At 38.0% G+C, this 23,605-nt stretch overlaps 1 protein-coding gene across 8 annotated transcripts in view; it reads left to right on the forward strand.

Annotated features, from left to right (window-relative positions):
• The first annotated feature begins 3,435 nt into the window (after nucleotides 1–3,435).
• Nucleotides 3,436–23,605, forward strand: part of WWP1 (WW domain containing E3 ubiquitin protein ligase 1) — a 114,090-nt gene continuing 93,920 nt past the window's right edge. For 3 of the 8 annotated variants that reach the window (XM_044382716.3, XM_048212538.2, XM_048212542.2), the window contains exon 1: nucleotides 23,429–23,525. Coding sequence is in view for 3 of the 8 variants with exons in the window: in XM_044382714.3 (XP_044238649.1) it covers nucleotides 23,450–23,525 (76 nt within the window). In the remaining 5 variants the exon portion in view is untranslated. Of the gene's footprint in view, nucleotides 3,666–23,428; nucleotides 23,526–23,605 lie in introns of those variants that run through there. The other 5 variants (XM_044382714.3, XM_044382715.3, XM_057307854.1 and 2 more) reach the window with 4 other exon arrangements.

Below are 23,605 nucleotides of genomic sequence, written 5' to 3' on the forward strand. Positions count from 1 at the left end.
ACATGTCCTCATGACATGGTAACTGCCTTCCGAGCAAGTGATCTGAGAGAGAGTAGGGAGGAGCCACAATACCTTTTTAATACCTTCTCTTGGAAGTGACAGCCTGTCATATCTGCTGTATTGTATCCATTAGAAGCAAGTCACTAAGTACAACTCACATTCACTTGGGAGGGAATTAGTCTCTACTTTTTAAAGGAAGGATTATGAACAAATTTATGGGCATATTTTAAAATCATCATAGTTGGAGAAGGATTCTTCAACAAACAAGCTGGGGAAGATCACAGACTATTTAGAGAAAATAAAAAATAGATCACCATTCCAAAATAAATTTGAAAGGATTACATTATTTAATGAAACAAAGTGAAATTACCAAACAAATAGAAAAAGATAAAGACAGATAATGATATGATCTCAGGATGGGAAAGGACTTGTGAAGCATAAAATAATAGAAAATAAACAAAAAATGGAAAAGGCCAATCATTTCACTTGGGATCAATATCTATATTATACATAAGTTACATTTTTTGTGAATACCCCAATAAGAAAATGAGCAATGGACTAACAGTAGGATAACATACTTGCACATATGAAAATATACCATGACAACCTGGACACCATAAAGGAGAACAATCATATATTCTCAAACAGTGCTGTAGGAAAATTGATAATAACAATATAGCAACAGTAATTTATTATGTGCCACATAATTCTAAATATTTTATTTGTAGTAATTCATTTGCTTTTCGCTATATCATGTAGTAGCATTATGCCAATTTTCTGGTTGAGTCACTGTCAGATTAAGGAATTTGGCCAAATCTCATAATTTGTAGGTGGTGGCAAAATTGACTTATCTAATTGTCAGTAGGCACAGTGCCTCAGGTTTACCATACTTTTAGGGCCCATAAGAATGTTTTAATTTCTTTTAAAATCAGAAGGGAATGGGTGAAGAAAATGTTTTCCTGTATATTAATATGTTTGTCTTTATATCAATGCAGTTATAAATATAATTTTTTTAAAAGATTTTATTTATTTATTTGACAGAGATAGAGACAGCCAGCGAGAGAGGGAACACAGGCAGAGGGAGTGGGAGAGGAAGAAGCAGGCTCATAGCAGAGGAGCCTGATGTGGGGCTTGATCCCATAACGCAGGGATCACGCCCTGAGCAGTAGGCAGATGCTTAACCGCTGTGCCACCCAGGCGTCCCTATAAATATAATTTTTGATATTATTTTATGGAGGAAGAGGCCTACAAAGGTAAAGTCATCTGGGACCCAGGAAAGCCTGAATGTGGCCTTCCTGGGTGGCAGAGCTGCATTTTGATCCCAGGCAATGTGACACCTAAGCCTTCGTTCTTTTTGGAAGGCAACTTGCCAATATGTTTCAAAAGGGCTAAAATTATTTACTCCTCTGATTACTTTTAAGGATTTAAACTAAGACAGTATGTAAGGACACAGACAATGATTTATAAAAAGATATTTATTTATAATAGTATTCATTTGAAACCAAAGAAATATTTAATAATGAAAAGTCGGCTCAATATTGACTGTCAATTTAGGGGCCTAGGTCACTATTAGGAGCTTCGGAATGAAACTGAACTGAGGGGAAACTGAGGACTCAGGAGAGCTGAAAGTGAGCAGGAAGTGGAAGGAGGCCTGTAGGCATTCTGGAGATGGCATGTGGACTTCTGCTGGGTATGTGTGTGTAATATCTGAGAGTACACTTGTAAGCATGTTCTTGAATTCATTTTTAAAGGGAGTGGACAAACAAAACAATGAGGAGATGTTTAGAGGAAACAGTACTCATTAAAACAGAGATCAGTGAACACAATCAGGGAACTCTGAAGACAGTTCTGAACCCTGAACACAGAGGAATTGAGCATGCAAGAGTAAAGAGGCCTTGAAGATCATGTTAATTTTCCTCTTGAAAGCTCTGAAGAGCCAGTGAAAGATTTTAAACAGTGAAGTTACATGCTCAGATGCGTATTTTAGAATAATCACAGTGGATATGGTGTGCCGTCAAACTCTGGTCTGAATTTAGAGTGTAGAAACTGATGGAACGGAGAGGAAGAGAATGTACATTCATTCAAATAAGAGTTATTTATTTAGGGGTGCCTGGTTGGCTCAGGTTAGGAGTCTGCCTTTGGCTCGGGTCAGGTTCTGGAGTCTTGGGATGAGGCCCGGCATCCAGCTCCCTCTCCCTCTGCTCCCCCCTCCCATGTTTTTTCTCTCCCTCACTCTACCTCTCAAATAAATAAATAAAATCTTTTTAAAAAGAGTTATTTATTTAATCTTAGAATTATTCATGCGGTGTTGATGCTGTTCTTAGTACACAATTCTTTCAAAAGCTTAATTAGGATGGAAAAAGAATTAGAAAGGTTTTAAAGTCAAAGAAAAATTTAAGACAGAAAAAAAATAAAACATGATCATGCTGAGGGGGGCACAGGAGGGAGTGGACAGTAAAGAGGTTCGCTTTGGAGAGGAGTAGGGACACAGCCTTTGAGACAGAAGGAAAACTAATAAGCTTGGGTGTGGATGTAGGTAATTTGTGGGGCTTGGTTGAGGCGGTTGGGCTTACATTCTAGAAAGCCATGCTTGACAGCCTTTATCATTTCTGAAGTAGAAGACCAGGTCATCTGGTGTGTCATGTGGTCACCACTGATTTCTATTTGCAGGGTGGCCTTTCTTCTAAAAACAACACACAGAACCAACAGTACTTTCAGAGATTAGTTGACTCGTTTGTACAAATGGGGATAATAGACCCTTTCTCATGGCGTTGCAGTGTGACTTTTTGCACTAACACATGCACTTGCTTAGTATTAATTTTATCATTGTACTTATATAGGAGTAGACGGGCTGAACGTTTTGATTACTAACAAAAATAAAGTGGAAGTCTTCTGGTATGGCCATCTGTTAAATACAATATTTACTCTTGCAATGGGTACTAGGTCAGATACTCAGTTAAGTCAAGGGGTATTTATTAACAGCCTATTTTTGCTGTAAAGCATTCAAAAAAAGAACGCCAGTGCCCTGAGGACTTTACTTGAGGTCATTCACCGGTTCTACCGCGAACCGGAAAGTCAAGTCAGCAGCACCCACCTCCTGTTTAGAAAAGCCTCTTCCCAAATCTCAGCGGCGGCCCCGCCCCTTCCACAGGTTTGGGCCCCGCCCCCCTCTCCCATTGGCTGGCCCTCCACCTCTCCTCGACCGCTCCGAAGACCCGGAGGAGCGGAGTTTTCCAAAAGCATCATCGGGGCGCCCTCGCTGCGCATGCTCGCGGGAAGCCGGATTCCGGGTCCGGAGTTGGTTTTAGGCGGCCGCGGCGCAGCGCACTGTGCGGGGCCAGCGGGGAGGCGCGCGCTCGTGGCGCGGCGCCGACGACGCGAGCACGCAGCGCGCTCCTAAGGAGGGAGGTGTGGGATCTGCCGGGGGTGGCGCGTGGCCGGGGTGGGGGTGGGGGGAGGGTCGGGTGTCGCCGAGCGCGGCAAGCGGGTTCCAAGTGGCTGCAGGCGGCCTGGGCTGCCGGGGCCGACGCCTGGGTGGCTGCCGCCGCTGCCGCGCCTGCTGTGAGATGGCGATCTTGGGCGCGGAAGGGTGAGGGCGCCCGCCTCTGGAGGAGGCGCCGCTGCTGTGGCCGCCCGACCGCCGGGAGCCGACAGCTTTGCGCCGGGTAAGGACGCCGCGGCGGGGGGCTGGGGGCGCGGGTGGGGCGGGGGCGGGGGCGCGGGCCCAGAGCCTTCGCGGCGGTGCCGGTAGCCCGGCACGGTCCCCCCCAGGGCGGGACCCTCTGAGGGGCCGTCGAGGATAGTCCGCGCCGCCCTGGCTGTCTCCTGCAGCCCAAGGGCCAGGAGTTTTATGGGGTGGGGTCACGGGTCTTGCCCCGAGTTGGCCCTGGCACAGGCCCGAGCTAATGATACTGGAGCGAAGTGTTTTCGTGACTCTGCAGCCGCGGTTCTCAAGCTTCCTTAGCCTTCTCTTAGCGTTCCGTCCACCTTCTCTTCCTTTCCCTAACACCTCTCCAAAAAAACACAAATGTATGGACTTATTGCCCGTGCCCTGACTTTCGCCGCAGTTTCGCCGTCCCAAACCAAGGACTCCCAGCCTTAAAACGTCTTTTTCTGACGTGTTTTTATCACTCCCGGTTCTTTACTGACTCTGCAGTTCCCCCCCCCCCCCCAACACAACCCCCATTTCCACCTTTGTGACCTGGTAGGTCCCAGTGACCTTGCAGTTTTTACTAGTCCTTATCTCATCTGTGACCTGGCCCTTCTCTTTTCATCTTAAAAAAAAAAAAGTTTTAATTTTGTAGTTTGCCCATTGTTTTTACAACCTTTAAATGATCAGTCCTTTCTTTACTCTGTCGTTTGGAGTTGAGCGTCCTATGCTCCTGTAATTATGTGCAACCTTCCTTACCAAAAATGAGTATCTATTATTTTGACATTCTTACTTTTCCAGGATAAAATATTTTCCAGGGGCTTGATGTGGCTTTCTTTTTCTGCTTGGTAAGTTTTTATCTTTTAGTGTAGCTAATGTTCAAAAAGATTTGAGTGTCTGCTTTTAAAAGCTACTGGTAATAGTGGAAAAGAGTAATGTCCAAAGTTCGCTTTTTGCCCCCTTTGGTGTTTTTACCTGAAGTGCCTGGTGTACACTGTGTGCGGGTTTCTGAAAGAATTCATCCTTATGTATAAATCCACTTTACTGGTCTCACTAAGGCACTGTGTACTATTCAAGCAAAATGCACCTTTAAAAAAAAATAAAGGCATTCTTTTATTCATGTGACTTGTTTTTGGCCTTAAAGTAGGTAAATTAGCTGTGACTGCAAATTATCACTTTTCATAAATTGTATTTTTTAAACTGGAAACTTAGTAGCCAAGTGTTGGGAGCTACTCAAATTGAGAAGTGTTAAGTATGTAGAATAGTTATTTGGTATGTAGTTTATTAAGGTTTTCAAATAGTTCTTCCCTTAAAATGCAGAACTGTTATAAGACATCCAATACCAGAACTTAAAAAGCACTAAGGGTTATGTTTTTTGGAAGCCTGGCATGATAGAGTTTTTCCGCAGATTAGTTCTCTGCCTTCAAAGACATGGTAATCTTTGCTGTTTACCCCACGAAGGCTGAAATTTCTTTTACTTCCTTGCACAATTATTAAGCATCCACTGCATGATTGTGCAAGGTATTTGGAGGAATATAAAGGATTGTATTAGTTTCTCCCTTCCCAGAATAGTTAGGCAGGTAGGACTATAAACAAATGCCTAATTTATCTTTTAATACGTAGTTAAGTTTCATATAGAATTCAAATTCAGAAGGGGTAGAGCTCACATCTTATTTGGCAAGGTGAGGTAAGAAGGGTTAATTCATAGAGCTTCTGGCTTCGGAAATCTTTGTTTTGAAGGATGACTGACTTTTGATAAGCTGAGAAAGGTAATGGAAGCAGAGATAAGGGACTAGAGATTAGAGTACAGAGTTCATACATTTGGGGAGAGGCAAGTATTATATTCGGATGGAACATAAAGTATTTGTACTAACATAAAGGGTGATAAAACTTGAAGTAAAAGTTTGAACCAGTTTATGATTGCTTTTAATGCCAGGCTAATGACCTTGGATTTAATAGGCGTTAGGGGTTTTACAGGTGATTTTTGAGTTGAGAATGAAATGATTAAACTTTTGTTTTCAGAGGATTTATTTGGCAGCAATGTGTAGTGAGAATTAGAAGTAGAAATCTGTAGGTAGAGAGACCTTGATTGTTGTGGTCGTAAGTAATGAGGGTCTGAACTATGGCTGTAATATTAGGAATGGAAAGGAGGAAGGAAGTTGAATGGAGAGAATTTGATGATGAGAGAGAAAATGAAGGAAGTAAAAATAACTGAGATTCTGATCCAGGTTGGAAAAATAATGGTACCATTTTGAGCAATATCTTCGGCAGATATATGTTACTTTACAGCAGTAGTTCTTAACCTTTTGGTGATTACTAATCGTTGGTGAAACTAAAAAAAATCTTGCCTGGAAAATTTCCATATGCACCTGTGCTTTCTGGATATAATTTTAGGGAAATCCATGAGCCCACCTGAAGCTCCCTCATAAACGCGTGGGTCAGTGGGTTGGGCCAGGAGCAGCTCTCCGAATTACTGGAGGCTTTTTAAAACAATAGAATCTTCAAATTCTTCCATTTGCTGATAACCGCTACTGTAGAGACATACCTTATATACACTTAAATACAATATCTCTTTACATTTGTGTTGTGGTGTACGGTTTACAGAGAATTTTGACTATGGTACGTTATTTGCTATTATATAACAAACTAGCCCAAGAAGTTAAATTATTTACCCTAAGTATTACAGTTAGCAAGTGGGTAAAGTGGAATCAGAAGCTGATTGACAATGGTTGTTTTCTTTTTGGTAAGAAGAGGTGTGATTTACCATCAGTTGCATATGGTTAATGACTTTAAGTGACCTCATCAGTAAGATTAAATCCTGGAGGTTCCTTTCAGTTTTTAACACTCTGTGATTCTTGGGTTTTTTGATTTTCATTGGACTTTCTGTACCCTTCTTGTTTTCAATGTGCAGGAGAGCTGATGAGAGGAGACATGAATTGGGTGTGTGGAGAGCAGATAGCAATAACAAACCAATCATTTACTTTTTTATTTCCTTTGTATCTGAGTTTGGGTTTGGTGGGAGGGGGAGAAGTGAAATGAGAAACCTTGAGAATTTTTATCTTTATTCTATTTTCTATATTCATGTATGCTTTACTTAAGAATATTCCTTTCACTTCATTCATGAAGCTTTATCAAGTAAAAATGGAAACTTTACAAAATAGATGAAGTGTAGGGTCCTAGTCACTGCATTTCTTCATTAGATTAGGAACTAACTCTCCCGAGTATGGTTAAAGCATAATTTGATTAGTAAATAATTGACTTTTCTCCACCTATAAGATTATCTGCCTAGTAGGGAACCTGAGCAAGTTATTATTTAGTATCTTTTATAGTTCTAGAAACTTTGATTCCATAATTATTAGAAAGAGACTGGGGTCTTTTTTACTCTTTTTTAAAAATGTGTTGTAATAACAAGTAGTGGAAAAACCAATAAATTGGCCTTTATAATAGTGTTGAAGGAACCAGTTGCTAATACTTAATGGAGGAAAAATGTCTAGCAAAAGCATATACACAGATGATTTTTCTACTCTGTTGACATTAAGAGGAGTATCATATCTTATGTTTGTATAACATTTAACATTTTTCCATAATGGCTATATAGACTTTATCATTTGATTCTCATGATAGCTGAGCAGGTGTGTCAGAGATAATCATTGCTTTTTAGATGAATGCACTGATGCTCAAAGAAGTTGAAAAAAATTTCCAAGTGTATGACTAGTAAGTGGCTGAAATTAGAATTAGAACTAAAACCCATATTTTTGTTCCTAGGTCAGTAATTTTTTTGTTTGTTTTTGGCTAACTCTTCATCTACAATGGAAATTTAACTGAAGGTGATATATGAGGAGTTTGAATTTACCTGTTTGGAATCTGTGTTAAACCTTTGTACTGTATAGATCTGAACTTGTCTAATTCTTCCTTTGTGTTAAAATGGTAACCTCATTACAGTGGCTGTTGGTGGGTAATTTTGAAATTTGTAAGTATTTATCACAAAATAGTTATCCTCCTGTCAAGGAAAGAGCAGAAGTTGATTTTTTTTTTTTTTAAAGATTTTATTTATTTATTCGACAGAGATAGAGACAGCCAGCGAGAGAGGGAACACAAGCAGGGGGAGTGGGAGAGGAAGAAGCAGGCTCATAGTGGAGGAGCCTGACGTGGGGCTCGATCCCATAACGCTGGGATCACGCCCTGAGCCGAAGGCAGACGCTTAACCGCTGTGCCACCCAGGCGCCCCAGAAGTTGATTTTTTTGTCTGAAAAAGCACATTGGTGAAATACAGGTATTAATTTCCTTCTGAAAATTTGCTGATTTTTAATTCAGCTGCTTTTACAGATGTTTGTTCTCCCATTATAAAAGCCTAGTCTATGGAAATTTGTATTTTTGGAGCATATTAATCAGGACATGATTTCTGAGTATATATCATGATATTTCATGATTTTTACTATTACATAAAAAGCTTTGGGGCGCCTGGGTGGCTTAGTCGTTAAGTGTCTGCCTTTGGCTCAGGGCGTGATCCTGGAGTCCTGGGGTTGAACCCCGCATCGGGCTCCCTGCTGCACTGGGAGCCTGCTTCTTCCTCTCCCGCTCCCCCTGCTTGTGTTCCCTCTCTCACTGGCTGTCTCTCTCTGTGTCAAATAAATAAATAAAATCTTTAAAAAAAAACACAAAACTTTATCATGAAAAAAAAAGATGTGCCATTAAAAAGGTCTTAGTATACACTTTAGCTACACATGGTTAAACAACTTTTGGAACATATTTTGTAAAACCATATGCCAGATAACTCCTAAGTTATAAGGAAGACTAACATTTGTCTTGACATTCCTTAAAACTATTGTTTGTTCTAACACAGCCTTTTGTACCTGTTACATGCCAGGTGCTGGGTGCTGGGGTACAGTGCTGAGAGGACTTACATGAAGCCTGTCCTCTTGGAACTCAGAGTTTGGTAACTAACATTAAGAGGGGCATAAGACTTTATCTTCTGAGATTGTATGAATGTTTGGGGTTATGATTAGTTACATCTCTCTTTTTCTCTGGGTTTTGAACAAATTATGCAAAAACACAAGGAACCAGGTAAACATTGTTTTGGTCATTTATTGCTGTGTAACAACCCTAAAACTAAGTGACTTAAAACAACTCTCCTATTTGCTTATAGTTTTGCTCTCCTAGGCTGGACTCGTTTGAGCAGTTTGGGTTTTGCTGGTGGTCACTCTAAAGGCTATATTCAGCTGCAGTTCAGCTGGGAGCTGGTCTTCTCTCTCTTTTTGTCTTACTCACTCTTTCTTTCTCTTTCTCCATATTTCTTATAGTTTCAGGGCCCCGCCTCCTAAGTAACCTTTCCAGCAGTGTTGCTGGCCTTACATAGTGGCTTAGGACTCACAACAGTGCAAAGAAGAAGCAACCAGACCACATTCTGTTGGAAAGAAGAAGCAACCAGACCACATTCTGTTGGTTAAAGCAATTCACAGGTCCATCCCAGATTCGAGGGAAATGACTAGACAAGTATGTGAAGCCCAAGATTAAGCCAAACAGCAGCTGTATTACACCAAAGTGGGGCACCTGGAAAACTCTTTATGAAGCTGCGATTTAAGCTGCCTAGTACTTTTGGTACTTTGAGTCTATGCCTGTCAGAGGGAAAGTGGAGTCTGAAATGCAAATAATAGCATATTTGGCTTATTATATAGATGGAAGTAGCTGGCACTGTCCTTGGGTAGAAAAGAAAATTTTGGATCTCTGGGGTTTCACCCTGTATGCTACCATAATGGGGCAGGATTGACTTGTTCTTCTTGGGGGCAATGAGGTCTAAAAAAGTGCAGGACGCAGAGCCCAGGCTGCTCTGAAGCAGTGATTTACCCAAGTCTCACAAATTGGATGAGACAAATGTCCCAATCAGCACTCTATGTAGAGTGGGCTGTGGGTGGGCAGAGGCCCATCCCCCTTGCCCTTATGATTATATGACACGTAGGGTAGCAGAGGTCATTGGCCAGTCATTCTGACCTTGACAAGCATTGAGCAACCTGGTGCCTCACAGATATTATTTTCTGTTTGCAGTGTCTTAGAAAAAGGTTAGGATGAGCCACTCTTCCTTGGAGAGGAGTCATAGTGAAGAGAATACTCTTTCCTTGTGGAGACTGGGATTTAACTTCTCTCTCCTTAAGGAAATGTAAGGCATAAGGTAATGCTCATCCTTACCAGGAACAGGTCAACTCTTTGATTGCTTAGCCGGGTTTCTCTCACTTTATCTTCATCACTTACCTTTATCAGTTTATCTTAGTCTCAGTAGTTTTTTTTTTTTTTTTCAAGTTATCTATTGTGTAATCTTATGACTAACTGTGGAATGAAGAAGATGAATGTTACATTATTACTACATTATAGCTTATGAGTGGAATAATAAATCAGTATATTTCATTTAAAGAATACAGGTAGATTTGAAGCATTTCATATATACTGAGAAATGAACCCCTGCGTTCTAGTGGAAATATCTTTGCAAATTTCGGAAAATAGTATGTTGGCTGTTTTGGGGAGGAGTTTGGTAATTGAATGTACTGAGAAACAGGATTTATATAAATAGGAAAGGCTAGGGCACAAACAAGGGGACAGATAGAATTACCCTAGGGTGTTTCCTTATGACTCTTCCGTGCCCTAAGTTACATGGTAGTTACAGGGTAGTTTAAAAATGTACTAGCATTAGGTGTGATAGCCTTTTTTTTTTTATTTAACTAAAGAAAACAAGTTCTTTTGATAGCTGTCTAGTATACCCGTAATTATGATTAAATAGAATGGGTGGAAGCAAACTGTTGAGTCCTGACTTGAAGTAGGATACTCCAGTCATATATTAGCCCCTGCTTGCCAAGTTGTGCTACTTTTTGTGCTTAGTGTGGGGAGGAGAACTAGTTAAATGAATGTGGTCTGTATAAATCAGGACATACTTTACCAGAGAAGCAATAAACTAGACCACTGCACTCTAAAAGTTTAAGAATTAAAGGCATCCTGGCATGTGTTAAGAGCTGTAGCTTTAAAGTCAGGCAGAGCTGACTTCTGTCAATGCTGCTTAATAACAGTGTTGCTTCAGTTTCTTCTGTAAAATGTGGAGAATATTTTTCTTACTGAATTTTTGTAAGGATTAATTGAAATAAGTTTGTAAAGCAGGAAGGTTAGGATTGAATCTGAGAAGGATACTGACTCAACATGGCTGGCAGTCTATCAGCTGGTAATGGTTTGGCTGTGCAATTTGGGAACTAGAAATTATTCACACCATTATTAGATGAATTACGGTATTGAACCGTCAGTGTGCAGCCTCTGCATCACAGTCATCTGGGATATTTGTTGAATAGCAAGATTCCTGAATATTTGAGAACTGTGGTATAGTCCTTGATAGTGGAGCTTAGGAATCTTCGTTATTAGCAGGTATCTCAGATGATTTTATACATATTAGTTTGAGAACTGCTGGTGGAAACTGAATCAGTAATTTGGGGTTCTAGTGTTCTCCGACCCATTTTTTAAGCTGCAGTGTTCTGTAAACACACATGTATAATGTAAACAAAGAGAGCTTAACATCTGAACCTTTCAGATGTTTAAAGAGGCTTAAGATAATTGCCAAAGACTTGATCCAAACAAACTATAGAAACCTGATCTGATACAGGGTGATTATATAAGGAGTAGGCAGGAGAAGTAACCCTGCAAGAGGCATCCACCAGGCCTCTACAAAACAAAAAATTCTTTTGAGTAAAGGTATTTCTTCTTAAAAAAATATCTACTGAAACAGTTAAATTAGATATTGTGATTATCAGATAATCTGATTACTTTTCACTTAGCTACATAACCTACTTAAAATAGAGATTCTGATTGAAGTGTGTCTACTTTAGAATTTGGTCCTTTGGGTAGAAAGTAGGTTGGATGGGGGACATAATCTGTCTCTTTTGGGGAAAAGCCGTTGCTTAGTTTAAGGGCATTGACTTGTGAAAAACATTGTGAGAAAAGATTTAAATTTCAAATGTATCAATCAAGAAAAAAAGTTGATGCTTATTTTCTCTAACTTTTCTTAGGGCAGTGATGGTGACAGCTTGGGTCTGTGTCATTTAAGCCTTTCTCAGTCCTGTGACGACATTGGAAAGTGGAACAGCAGATCTTTACGTTTGGGCTGTTCCTGGAAAAACTTGACCTATGTTGTTATGTTATATTTGTATTGTGTTTAGTACATTTTGGTAAAAATGGTTAAAAGAAAAAAACAGATCCATGATTCTTTCCAAATTTGAGTGGAAAGGATTAGTTGGCATTTGTTTGAGGAGCGTATTGCTTTTGTGTTTGTTTTCCCTGCCTTTGTGGCTAGTGCTTTGGGGAGAAAAATAACAATAAACTCATCTCTCTTTGTCTTATGAGCTGTGAAATATGGTGTCGGTGTTTAGATTTGAATACCCAGGATGGAAAGTGCACAGTATACTCAGGAATTTCATTGTTCTAAGTTAAAAGTTTTGGTAGTAGTAACTTATTTAAATTTTCTTTGTGATTTAATCTTCCTCTAAAGTATTGGCTTTTTAATTGCTTAGACCTTAAAGTAAGACAAACCTAGATTTGAGTTCCCACACTTTATTGGCTAAGTGAACTTGGTCAAATTAACCTTGGATTAAGCCCTAATTTTATCATATGTAAACTAAGTATATATAGGTAAAGTAGTAGTAATACTTAATTGATAGATTTATTGTGTGACTTAAACCTGGCACTTAGAATTAAGTGAATATTCACTGGGATGTGTTCATAATACCTTGTTGATGTCAGATGTGTTTCAGAATTTATTTTATTTTTTTAATTTAGAAAGGTAATGCACTCCATATATTATGTTAGGTAAAACCCCAATGAAATCTATGGCAGCACCCTGTACTGTCTTTGTCAGATGTTATAAATAAGGCAATAAAAAGCCGCGCATAAGTCAGATTTTGCTGTTACATGAGTCCAGGTCAGTTTAGTTTTTGCCACCAAATGAGTTATGAAGTAACTTTACATTTTTATAGCTTTCTGGGTTTTGGATTTGTGGATAAATGACTGGTCCTGTATTTTTACCATATTTTAAACTTGAGAATTACATTATTCTAGGAGTAGAGTTTTAGCTGTTTAGTTGATTTTCTCATTTTGGACAGTTTCTGTGTATTTTGGATTCTGATATTTATCTTAAGGGTGAGGCTATCTAGTGAACGTTTATACATAGTAGCCTGCTTAACTTCTTAGGAAGAATATTTGTAAATAGTAAATTAACATTGTGTATCAGTTACTTGAGTAGCTTTAAAAACCTGAAATTTTGTGTATTTATAACAAAACATTTAGCAGTACCATATTCTTCTCAAGTACTTAAATGTTATTTTGGTCTGATCCTTACTGCAGATATGGGGGGTTTTGCTGTGTAGCATTTTGCAGCATGGCCATGTGACTGAAATGCCTTTCTTAACCTACTGTCTTTCTTAACCTGCTGTCCTCTACAATTGTGGAAGGATGGTAGAAAAATACTGTATCTGCCTCAGAGTATTGAGAGTGTGGCTAGAGTAGAGTGGTTATGGGATAGTGTTAGGAAATGAATACTCATTGCACACCTTCTATATTCCAGATTCTAAAAACAATTCTAGTTTCCTAGAGTTAATGTTAACATTTCCTTTCCCCTTCTCAAAACTCATTTTTGTATCCTCATTTTACAGATAAGAAAACTGAGACTCAGAGAGATTAAATATAAACAAATAGTAGAGTCGAAGTTTAGCCCTAGGTCTGTCTGACTCTAAAAGATGTTTTCTATATTACATTACTCCAACATGCTCTTCTCAACGCTAGAAATTGGCACTTTGGAATTGAAGAATTTGCAAATTTCCATGGCTACTTAAATGCTAGTAAATTAGAATCTTTCATGTATTAAGAAACAATCAGGAAATGTTTGGGCATGAACTTAACTTTGGGTTATGATATCCTAGTGAGCGGTGCAATGCAGAAGAGCACTGGCCTCATTAGCAGGCCTGGGTTTGGCCTGACATTAAGAAGCTTTGTGTACCTGAATAAAGTTTCTTAATCACCTCTCAGCTTCGACTCTAAACTTATTTGAAGAGATGTAGCAGATACTGTGTATTTGAAGAATACCAAATGTTAAAAAATTACTGGATTCAAAGGAAAAAAGTCTGGAAAGCAAGTATTATGCTGTTAAAATACCATACTTTGAAACAAACAACCAGTTATTTATGGAAATTTTTGTGTCATTTTGAAACATGAGATTGTATGTAATATAATTACATTAAGTTGATCCTTGCAAAGGTAAGAATGTTATGCCCCCTGCATGTTTTTCTCAGAATTTATGAATCATGATACCAATAGCTTACGTCTTTCATTGTTAGCGTGTTTACGTTTTATACATTATCTTTTTTAGATTACTTGTTCTTTCTCAATTTTTAGGAAAAGCATTTTTAATGACTAGCTTAAAAGCCCCACAAACCACCCTACTATGAAGTTGCTTAATCTTTAAGTGATAACATAAGAGAATAGTACTGTCAGATTGATACAGCAAAATGCTCAGTTTAAGGCATAGGTTTAGCTTAGCATTTTGTTTTTTATATTGTTTTTATAGTGAAACATAGTAAAAAGAGCGTTGACTTTGAGCCCAGGAGATCTGGGTTCAAAATCCTGACTTTGACTGGTTTTATGGCCCTCCACAATATACTTAAATTCCTAAAACCTAATTTTCTTCATTTGTCAGTAGGAATAATTGACTCTGAAGGGTAACCGAAAATATTAGAGATGGGTTTTTTGTGTAATGTGACTGATAAATAATAGGAGTCCAATAGATGGTCATGGTATTCTTACTAGTTTTAGAGTCAGAGATCTGATTCAGATTCCAGGTTTAAGACTGGCTATGTTTCTGTGTCACTTAGACACCTCATGTAGTGCTGATGGCCCCAGGTAGTTATACTCTGTCATTTTAGACTTCTGCTTAGGAAGTGTTTACACAGCTCTTTTTATTACTGTTAAGTGGATTCTGTAAGTTTGGAACCTAAGTTTTAAGATGCTTGGTGTTATTTGAATTTTGTTAATTGAGTAATGCAGCACAGGAGTGGGAAATTTGATATCCACTAAGGCGTGGGGAAAAATTATCAAATACAAAAATGTTTTGCTTGAAAAGTTTTGGTATTTTGCTATTGTAAACATAATAGTGCATATTATAAGAAACTGAGAAATTATAGCAAATTAGAAAATACACTATCATTCTCATTACTGATATCATTTTGGTGTAGTTTTCCTTTGTTGATGTAAATAAATCTTAGTGTCAATTCTTTTAAAACAGAAAAATAAGAACCATCTCCCAGAATTAAGAATAATTACGAAAAATGAAGTTAGTCAATGCATAGGCAAAAATGTGTTTCACTTTTTTATTATGACCTGAGGAGGAAGAGGATGGAGCAAGGAGAGAAGGAAGGATTGGTATGATAAAAGATACAGTAATAGTGCCAAAGTCCTGTGTTTTTCTTTTGTTTTTAAGGACCATGTAACTGTTTAGCTTAATTAGAATAATTGCTGCTAAATTTCATGAATAGGTTTTTGTCCTCATTAATGTTTTCTAGTAAACAAAGTACAAACATTTTTTATATACCTTACTTCCAGTAGAGGTAAACTGTTCATTTCATTTTGGGGGAAGTTGGTATAATGTAAGTTATCTATTTTTTAAAGATACATTTTGTGGAGCAATATCCCCATCTTGTGGCCTTCTAGAAAAGTGGCAACACGTTTTTTACCACTGTTTTTACAACTGTAAGCTTTCTCTGATGTTGTCCAAGGGTTCAGTCGAATTTATAATAGGCAATTCTTACTGTAAATGGGGGAGGGGAGTAGAAAACAAATGATTTATATACTTGAATTGCAACTTTGTAAAAAAAAAAAAAGCTTATTGGAGGAAAATAATACTATAAAAATGAAAACAGTTGTGGGTTGGGTTGGTGCAAAGATTATAGTTGATTGCTACTCTTATATGTTTTCATGAAATATGCAGTGTTTTTAGACAAACATTTGTGAGCTAGAAAATCTCAATATGTTCTGTGCTCTATCATTTAATAGGATTACCAAAGCCCAGAGAAATTCAGATGCCCTGTCTCACTGTGCCATTTAGTGAGACTGTTGCCTTGAGCAGTGTTTTCTAAGCTGGTGACTCTTAGAGGAATATTTTCTACATGAATTTTTTACACTTTTTTTTCATTTTGACAAAATGTTAAAGGGAAAAAAAAGTCAATTCGAGAAGTACAGTAGTTCATTTAAAAGAGCACCTAAAAACTAAATAAGGCTATTTGGTTTTAAGCCTGGGGTTATGCAGTTGTTTTTGAGATTTGGTTGATACTAATTAACCTTCATTAGCAAGCATTAAACACTCCTGTGTGCCAGGCTTTTTGGTAGGCAGGGTAGATACAATGGTGAAGATTTGTCCTGCATTCTTGGAATTTACAGTCTAGAAAAATAAAGCTGTTTTGAGGAACACAAAAGGTAGAAATCAAGGATTCTGGATAAAAATAGCTATAATTTTTTGAGTATTTACTGTGTGCCAGGCACCATGCAGAATGCTCTCGGGACTTTTTCTCAGTGTCAGAAATTTATTTTGGAATTTTGCTTTGATTTTTGCAGTAACAGTGCATATGCACACAAATAAGTGTGTGTGAAGCTCAGAAACATCTCTGTGGAGCAATAGATTTCCTTGTACAGTACAAGTGATTCAGCTATTATGGGTCTGGTAGGCGTTTATGGCTTAGTCATTTATAACATTTCTGTGGGAAAATTGGACATTAGCATATGACTTCTGAATTATTTTGAATATTTAATTAGGGCTAGAAGTTTTCAAGTTTAAACTTGAAACTTGAGCTTTTTCTTGTTTATATACTTTTGGATGTTTAAGTATTTAATAAGTCAAATGAGCATTTTAGATAACATTTATGCTTTACTTTTGTATTGGATATTTTTGTATTGTGCTGTTACTGTGAGCTGTGGCAATGAAATCACATTGGTAAGGTGGACATGGACTCGGAGCCCAGAATTAGTAGGTAAAGATGGAACGGGTATAGGTGGTTTATAGGATCTTACAGGATTTTCTTTACAATATTTTAAAGTTTTAGTTCTGTGCTATGTGGTATTTTTTTTTTTTTTTTTTTTTTACCTAACCACCCTAACCAATTCTACAGGGTTAATGTTTTATTAATTGTGAATCTTCATTGAACATATATTTATTGAGTGTTTAGTAAGTAAGGGCTGAGCATTAGGGGCTGGAATTATAAAGATGAGTTGTAATAAAGAAATTTACTGTGTAATAAGGGAGATAAATAAACATGGTTACAGTGCTGTGGAACATGTAGCAGCTAACTAGTCAAAAATTGAAGAGATGACACGTGAGCTGAATCATGATTAGAAATTAGGTAGATTGGGGTTGAGAGTACTTAAATGTTTCTGTGACAATCACCTCGAGTCCCCCAGCAGAGTTCCCCAGATGATTCTGACGTGCAGCCAGGTTGGGGAAAACTGGTAGTGGATTAGAAAATGTGTCATTAGTGAGCTTTGGGTAAAGAGCTTTTCTGGAGAATACCAATTATCTTATTTTCTCTAACTGAATTTTAATGAATGAAGGTGGTAGAGAGTGTATGTATACATGATGCATTTGAATAACCGGGAGTAGTTTGATAGTAGCTAGAGTATGTCCTTTTCTCTCCTGGAACCTATGCTCTAAACGCTCTACCAATTAGTGTCATTGCTTTGGGGTTTTTGTTTTGGTTTTTTTTTTTAAGAGTATTTATTTATTTGTCAGAACGAGTGTGCAAGCACAAGCGGGGGAGCAGTAGGCCGAGGGAGAAGCAAGCTCCCTGCAAAGCAAGGAGCCCGATGTGGGACTAGTGTCATTGCTTCTAAACATGAACTATTAAAAATGAAGTGGAAAAAAATTCACGTCTGTAAGGATTGTTATTGCTACTCCCCTGGACCCAAGTCTCTGCTCTTTTTGTCTCAGATTCCTTACCTAGCCATATTGCTACCTGTTGAAACAGGTAATGTTGTCTATTTTTATTGACCATTGTATTCCCAGTGTCTCAAAGGTTGCTTCCTTTGAGTTGGTAGGTAAAACCTCCTAAACGTTTTCTCAGACACTTAAGATAATCTGCATTCTCACCCATTTCTTTTCTCTTTCTAGCCTCAGCGTGGGCTGTTTATGTCTATACCTCTGTTAAATCTCAACTAACCCTGCCTTCTCAGAGATCTTGTCTTAGTAATCATCATTTCTTCTATGACTTCAGCTTATTCCTGTCTGAAAATATGTTCAAGTCTCTTCCATCTTCCATCAAAAACAAACCTAGGAATACCTCCCTTTAAGTCTCTGTCTTTTCCTTTACAGTCAAACATCTAAACAGAGGTTTCTTAAGCCATTGGTTTTTGGTCCTACCACTCTTACTAAAATTGCCCTTTCTAAGGGCCTGCTGGCATCCATATTGTCCAGTGGACAGTTTTCTCTTTTTACCTGTCTTACTGTTATCTCTCAGAGCTTTTCTTTTTTTTTTTATTTTTTAAGATTTTATTTATTTATTTGACAGAGATAGAGACAGCCAGCGAGAGAGGGAACACAAGCAGGGGGAGTGGGAGAGGAAGAAGCAGGCTCATAGCGGAGGAGCCTGATGTGGGGCTCGATCCCATAACAGCAAGGCAGACGCTTAACCGCTGTGCCACCCAGGTGCCCCTCTCAGAGCGTTTCTTGACATTTCTTCATCTCTTCCCACCAAATTTGATTTAGGTGCTCCTCTTTTGTATTTCTGTAGTACTCTGCACAACCCTGTCAGTGAGCTTAAAGCTGCTGATTTTTCCTTGTCTGTTTCCACTGCTAAATTATAAACTCACTGAGGGCAAAGAGCATATCTCAGATGATTTTTGTATTCCTACTGTTTAACACATTACCTGAAAACGTGTCTGGTATATATATATGCCAAATGACTTAATTCAGAAAAATAGTTAAAAGAAATGCCCAATATATAGTTTGTTTATTGTGTGCTAGGTACTTTTCTTAGCACTTTGTCAGTATTAACTCATTAACTCATAAGGTAGGTACTTTTTCATTTTATAGATTTAAAAACTGAGGCAGTGTGAAGTAAAGAAGCTTGCCAAAAGTTGAATACAGTAGTCAGGTGGAGCCAGGATTTGCATCTGGGCAGTCTGGCTGCAGAATTTATGCTCTTAACCACTATTATGCTGCCTCTTAGTAAATGTGGGAGTAGAAATTCAAACCCAAATTCAAACTAGACTTTGGTAAATGATAGTTTATTATTTTCAATAGTTTGTTACTTCCCGTACCTCATTAGAAATAATTGGACCACCAAACAGACTGAAAGGCTTCTATAAGTGACAGTTTAGTTGTTGACAGGGCTTGACTTGTGTTACTAGATGTTTAGAGTCTTATATTAAGTTTGCAGCTAGTGTAATTTTTTTTCTTTTTAATTGTTAAGTTCTGACTTGGAAAAGAGCAAAACCAGCACTTGTGTCAGCTCAAAATATAAATATCTTTGCTATTTGATCCTCTGGACTGGACTTTATTTCCGTGTGTCATCGTTATTGCTGGTTGAGCCTCTAGTCTACTGTCCAAATTCTATTATTAATAATTACCTTTTTTGGAGGGAATTTACCTTCTGTGTAGACCAGCAGACCCTAGAAGTTTTGCTGGCTGGAAGTTTGTAAGAAACACATTTTGTTTGAAAGGATGGGTGGTTAGTTTTGCTTTGGATAGGTAGCTATTTTGTAACTATTTCTCATCAACTGAGGGCAAGCACCTTGATAAGAAAAGCAAGTTAAGTTACTGTGATCATATTTGTGCTGTGACTGGAGTCTTGCTAGGTGTGATGCAAAGCTGATTTGAAGGCAAGGAAGCAGATGGAATTTGAAGTAACCAGAATCAAGAAGTAACTTGATTAGAGCTAACTAGAATGAGAAAGAGAATTGAGTTAAGTATCTTGACTAGCTATTGGACATGATTTCTTGTCAACAGAGTGAATTTTATGTGAAGAGCAATGAGGAAGTAAATGCAGGAATTTAATGGACAGCAGTTCATTAGGGTGTGTGCCATGGTAATGTAAGGAGGCACAGGTTAAATTCAGCAAGGCTTTTGACTATCTCAGTAAGGATATACAGTAACAGTGTGAATGTTGATTTGAGGAAGGGTAAGAAATAGTTGGTCATAGAGTAATTTTGAGAGCAAGGAGTTCACATAGTTTGGAAACAGTTAAAATTGGCAATAAAAAGGGAATCTATAGATCTATCAAGATTCAGTGCTTATCAGGAAATTAAAATTGTGATGTGTATGATGTATTTCAGTGTAAGATTTTTATTTATTTTTGCTTGTTTTAAGTGGCAGCAGATAACATTAATGAGAGGAAAATTTTCAGATCATTCTATGGTAAAGCAGATTTTCTGTGTAATTGAGAGGAATAATACTTAAAAGATACAGTTGAATATAAACTCACTGTATACAAGAAAGTGAGATTTAAATATAGGGAGAGTGAATTTATAAAAGGGGAGATGTGAAATATATCTGGAAGAAAAAAGTCAAGAAAAGAGGTCTAGATTTGTGTTGCTGGAAAAGTAGAGGTAAAAATTGGAGGATGAGTGAAAACAGAACCAAAAGGTTTGGAGAGAATTAATGTATTTACCTCCTCTGGTTGAAAATCTGAAATTGAGTGGAGATAAATAATAAGAGTTGGAGATAGTGATTTAGGAAACTTGGCATTTTGAAGATAAATACTTTTTTTTCATTAAAAAAAAAAAAAAAAAACTTCCTGTGCTCCTTCTGTGAAGTGTTGTAGTATAGGTCACTAAAAGGAACTTTAAAATTGACCGAAAGTACAGAAAGATGGAGGAAAGGTGAGTTTATTAGAACCTGTGATTAGATAGGCATTTTTAGATTAAGATAGATACCCAAACCATAGTCAGAAGTTAGAGTACCTGTAGATGCCCATCTTTATTTGTCCTTTGTCTGGTACATAATGCAAGTGCTTTATAAGTCACTGGAATGACAGTTTAAAAGTGTTATTATTATTTTTTTTTGATCCAGTGGCACTTGTAAAAATCAGGAGGGTGATGTTCCTGCGTTTTGCTTTTAAGAGGATACTTAGGTCAATGTGGACAGGTAAACATAAGAAATCAGCTAGCTTCTCTCCCAAACAGAAATGTATGTGAAATTTTGAAACTGCGAAGTGCTGTGAAAACATAGAGTAGTGATGATATTGCCACTAGGTGCTGGTAGGACAAAGAAGAGCTGGTGGGACTGGAGACCCTGAGTTAAGTGGACAGATTATAAAGGGAACGTGCGGTGGTAGAACTTTGGGGTCAGCGCTGCTGGTCAGGGAATGTGATTGGCCAGTGGGTTACAAAGCCATGGATTTGTTGGCACACATGCAGAGACAAGAGTAAGGATGATGGTGTGGTGTGGGGGAAAAACAGTGGGCCTGAATATTAAGAAGCTATTCAGGAAGTTGGAAATGCCTTTGGATCCTTAGGAGACCACAGAGGTGATTATTTGGAGTTTGGTAAAAGTAAGCAATTCTGAGGGGTAAAAGACACTAGGTATTGAGAAAACTTCTTGCTCCTTCCTTTTCCCTTCCCCCAACATGTAGTCCCAGTGGTGTGATATTGAAGCCTGATGATGAGTTGTAGTCCCTGTAAGGTTGATTTTTCCTTTCTGAATATTGAGGTCATTCAGAAACCTAAAATTTAACAGGATTATGCTTTATTGTTATAACAGGATTCCGTAAGAAAAATCTCAGAGATACATTAAAAAAGCTGCCTACACAGTTAGAGCCATTATACTGTTTACTAACGTTACCAAAACCCCGGTGTGCCCCGAAGTGAGAGGTTTCTCTGGGAGCAGAACTAAAACGTGGATGGTTCTGGCAAATCAGTATGAGTTAGTCACCCTCTCGTTTACTCTCTCCCATTTTATAAATGAATTAAAATGATCAACAGTATCTTTTTATAAATGATCTCTATATAGAAATAACATTCCTGTATTATTCAAATTAAATCGCCTATTTTGTAGTCTATGCTTTTATGAAATACTTATTTTCTGCTTTAGAGTTGCTAAATCTTGGATATTTTAGGGGCAGGAAAGCTGTTTTTTTCTACTCTATATTGGCCACTTCCATTAAGTTTTAAATTTTGTGCAGTCGATATAATAGCTTTGCTTAAATGCAGGCTTTCTAATGTTCCATGTTCCACATTCATTAGATGAAACATCTCTAGTACCTGGTTATGTACAGTCCTGTCTTGTTACTGAAATGTTTACTATGTATTAATAGTCTAGTTTTGAAGACAATAAGTATTGAAGTTGGGACTTTGTCTTCCACCTTTTTTGTGTCCTTGCCATGCCCACTTTACAGACAGGCAGTCAGTTAAGTGTGAAATTGATCCAGGCAGATAGATACGTGACAGTAGTTTTTGGGCTTTTCCAAGTCTTGATCCTATGCAAAGCATGCAAAATGGATCAGGTTTGTTGTTCTTTTTTCTTAATATTGCTTCTGAAAGTAAAAGTCTTTACTTAAGAAAGCTGTTGTGGCCTGGGTGGCTCAGTTGGTTAAGCATTTGCCTTTGGCTCAGGTCATGATCCTGGGGTCCTGGGATCAAGTCCCACATCCTTCTCCTTGCTCAGTGGGGAGCCTGCTTTCCCTCCGCCTGCCACTTCCCCTGTGTGTGTGTGTGCGCGCGCTCTGTCTCTCTCTCTTTCTCTGACAAATAAATAAAGTCTTTAAAAAAAAAACCCATCTCGAAGTAAGCAGGCAATTAAGATGCATCTTCTAAGTGGGGATTCAGTAGGCCTATCACCTGGGAGGACTGGAAGCGTAATTATCTACATTCAGGACTCTGTTCTTTGCAGTTGAGTAATAACTTTTATACAATTCTGTGGCATTTTTAAAGGCTTGAGCTGGACAAAATCAGCTTATATATAACTGGGCATATCCCCTGGGCATAGTTTATGACCTAAATTCATTTTGATGAATAACTAATTTGCTCAAAAGTTTGTTAAAATTCAGACTTTGTTTTTTCCTTTTGCCATAGTTGGTCACACAGCTGTTAAGTGGTAGAATAGGAGATGAAATCAAAATAGTATGACTGAGCAGTTAGCTCTTAAACTTTGTACTGTATTGTCTCTACAATTTGCTCCTCTTCTGCTCCCTATCCTGGTTATGGCAACTTCATCCACCCAGATAGTGAAGTAGGAAATTTTAGTTGTTCAGAATCCTTTCTAACCCTCAGCTGTCCCAAAACCATATATTTCCTGAGTGTTCTCCCCTCGCATTACCTGCTGTGGTTCAGATAAACTCAATATTTTAAATCTAACCCCACTGCTGCTAAAGTTACTCCTCTCAAATGTGATTCTCATTATTGAAACCCATTGGTGTCTATCAGTTACCTTTACGATAAACTTTAAACTACTATGTTTGGTATATTTTGAAGGCCAAACTATTATTCCATAGGATCTTCTACAATTTAGATTACTCTGTTAGCCTTATCACTTGACGCTATCCTTACTTTCCATTTTCCAGCCATTCCAGTAGCTCTCTGAATGCTCCATGCTTTCTGTAGTTTTCTCTTAAAGAATTATGCATCAAGACACAGTTCATTCAACGATTGGTTATCTTCTGTGAACCCTTTCCTGATTCCTGTAGTTTGGTTTATCCACTTTTTCTTGTGTGCCCCAGATGTACTACTTTACATTTTGCATCTGCTTTAGTAACTGTAAAACTGAAAGCCATTTATTTGTTTACAGGTTTTTCTCCTGACTAGACTATGAGCTCCTTGAAAGAAGGAATCGTGTCTTACTCATCTTTATATGCCCAGTGTCTAGCACAGTTCCTGGTACATAGTAAGTGATGAGCAACTTCTTTTTTAACTAAGACTATATTTAGCACTCAAACTCCATATATTGATAGTTAATTATACCTC

The sequence above is a fragment of the Ursus arctos genome, unplaced genomic scaffold, assembly GCF_023065955.2.
Source record: "Ursus arctos isolate Adak ecotype North America unplaced genomic scaffold, UrsArc2.0 scaffold_6, whole genome shotgun sequence".
NCBI lineage: Eukaryota > Metazoa > Chordata > Mammalia > Carnivora > Ursidae > Ursus > Ursus arctos.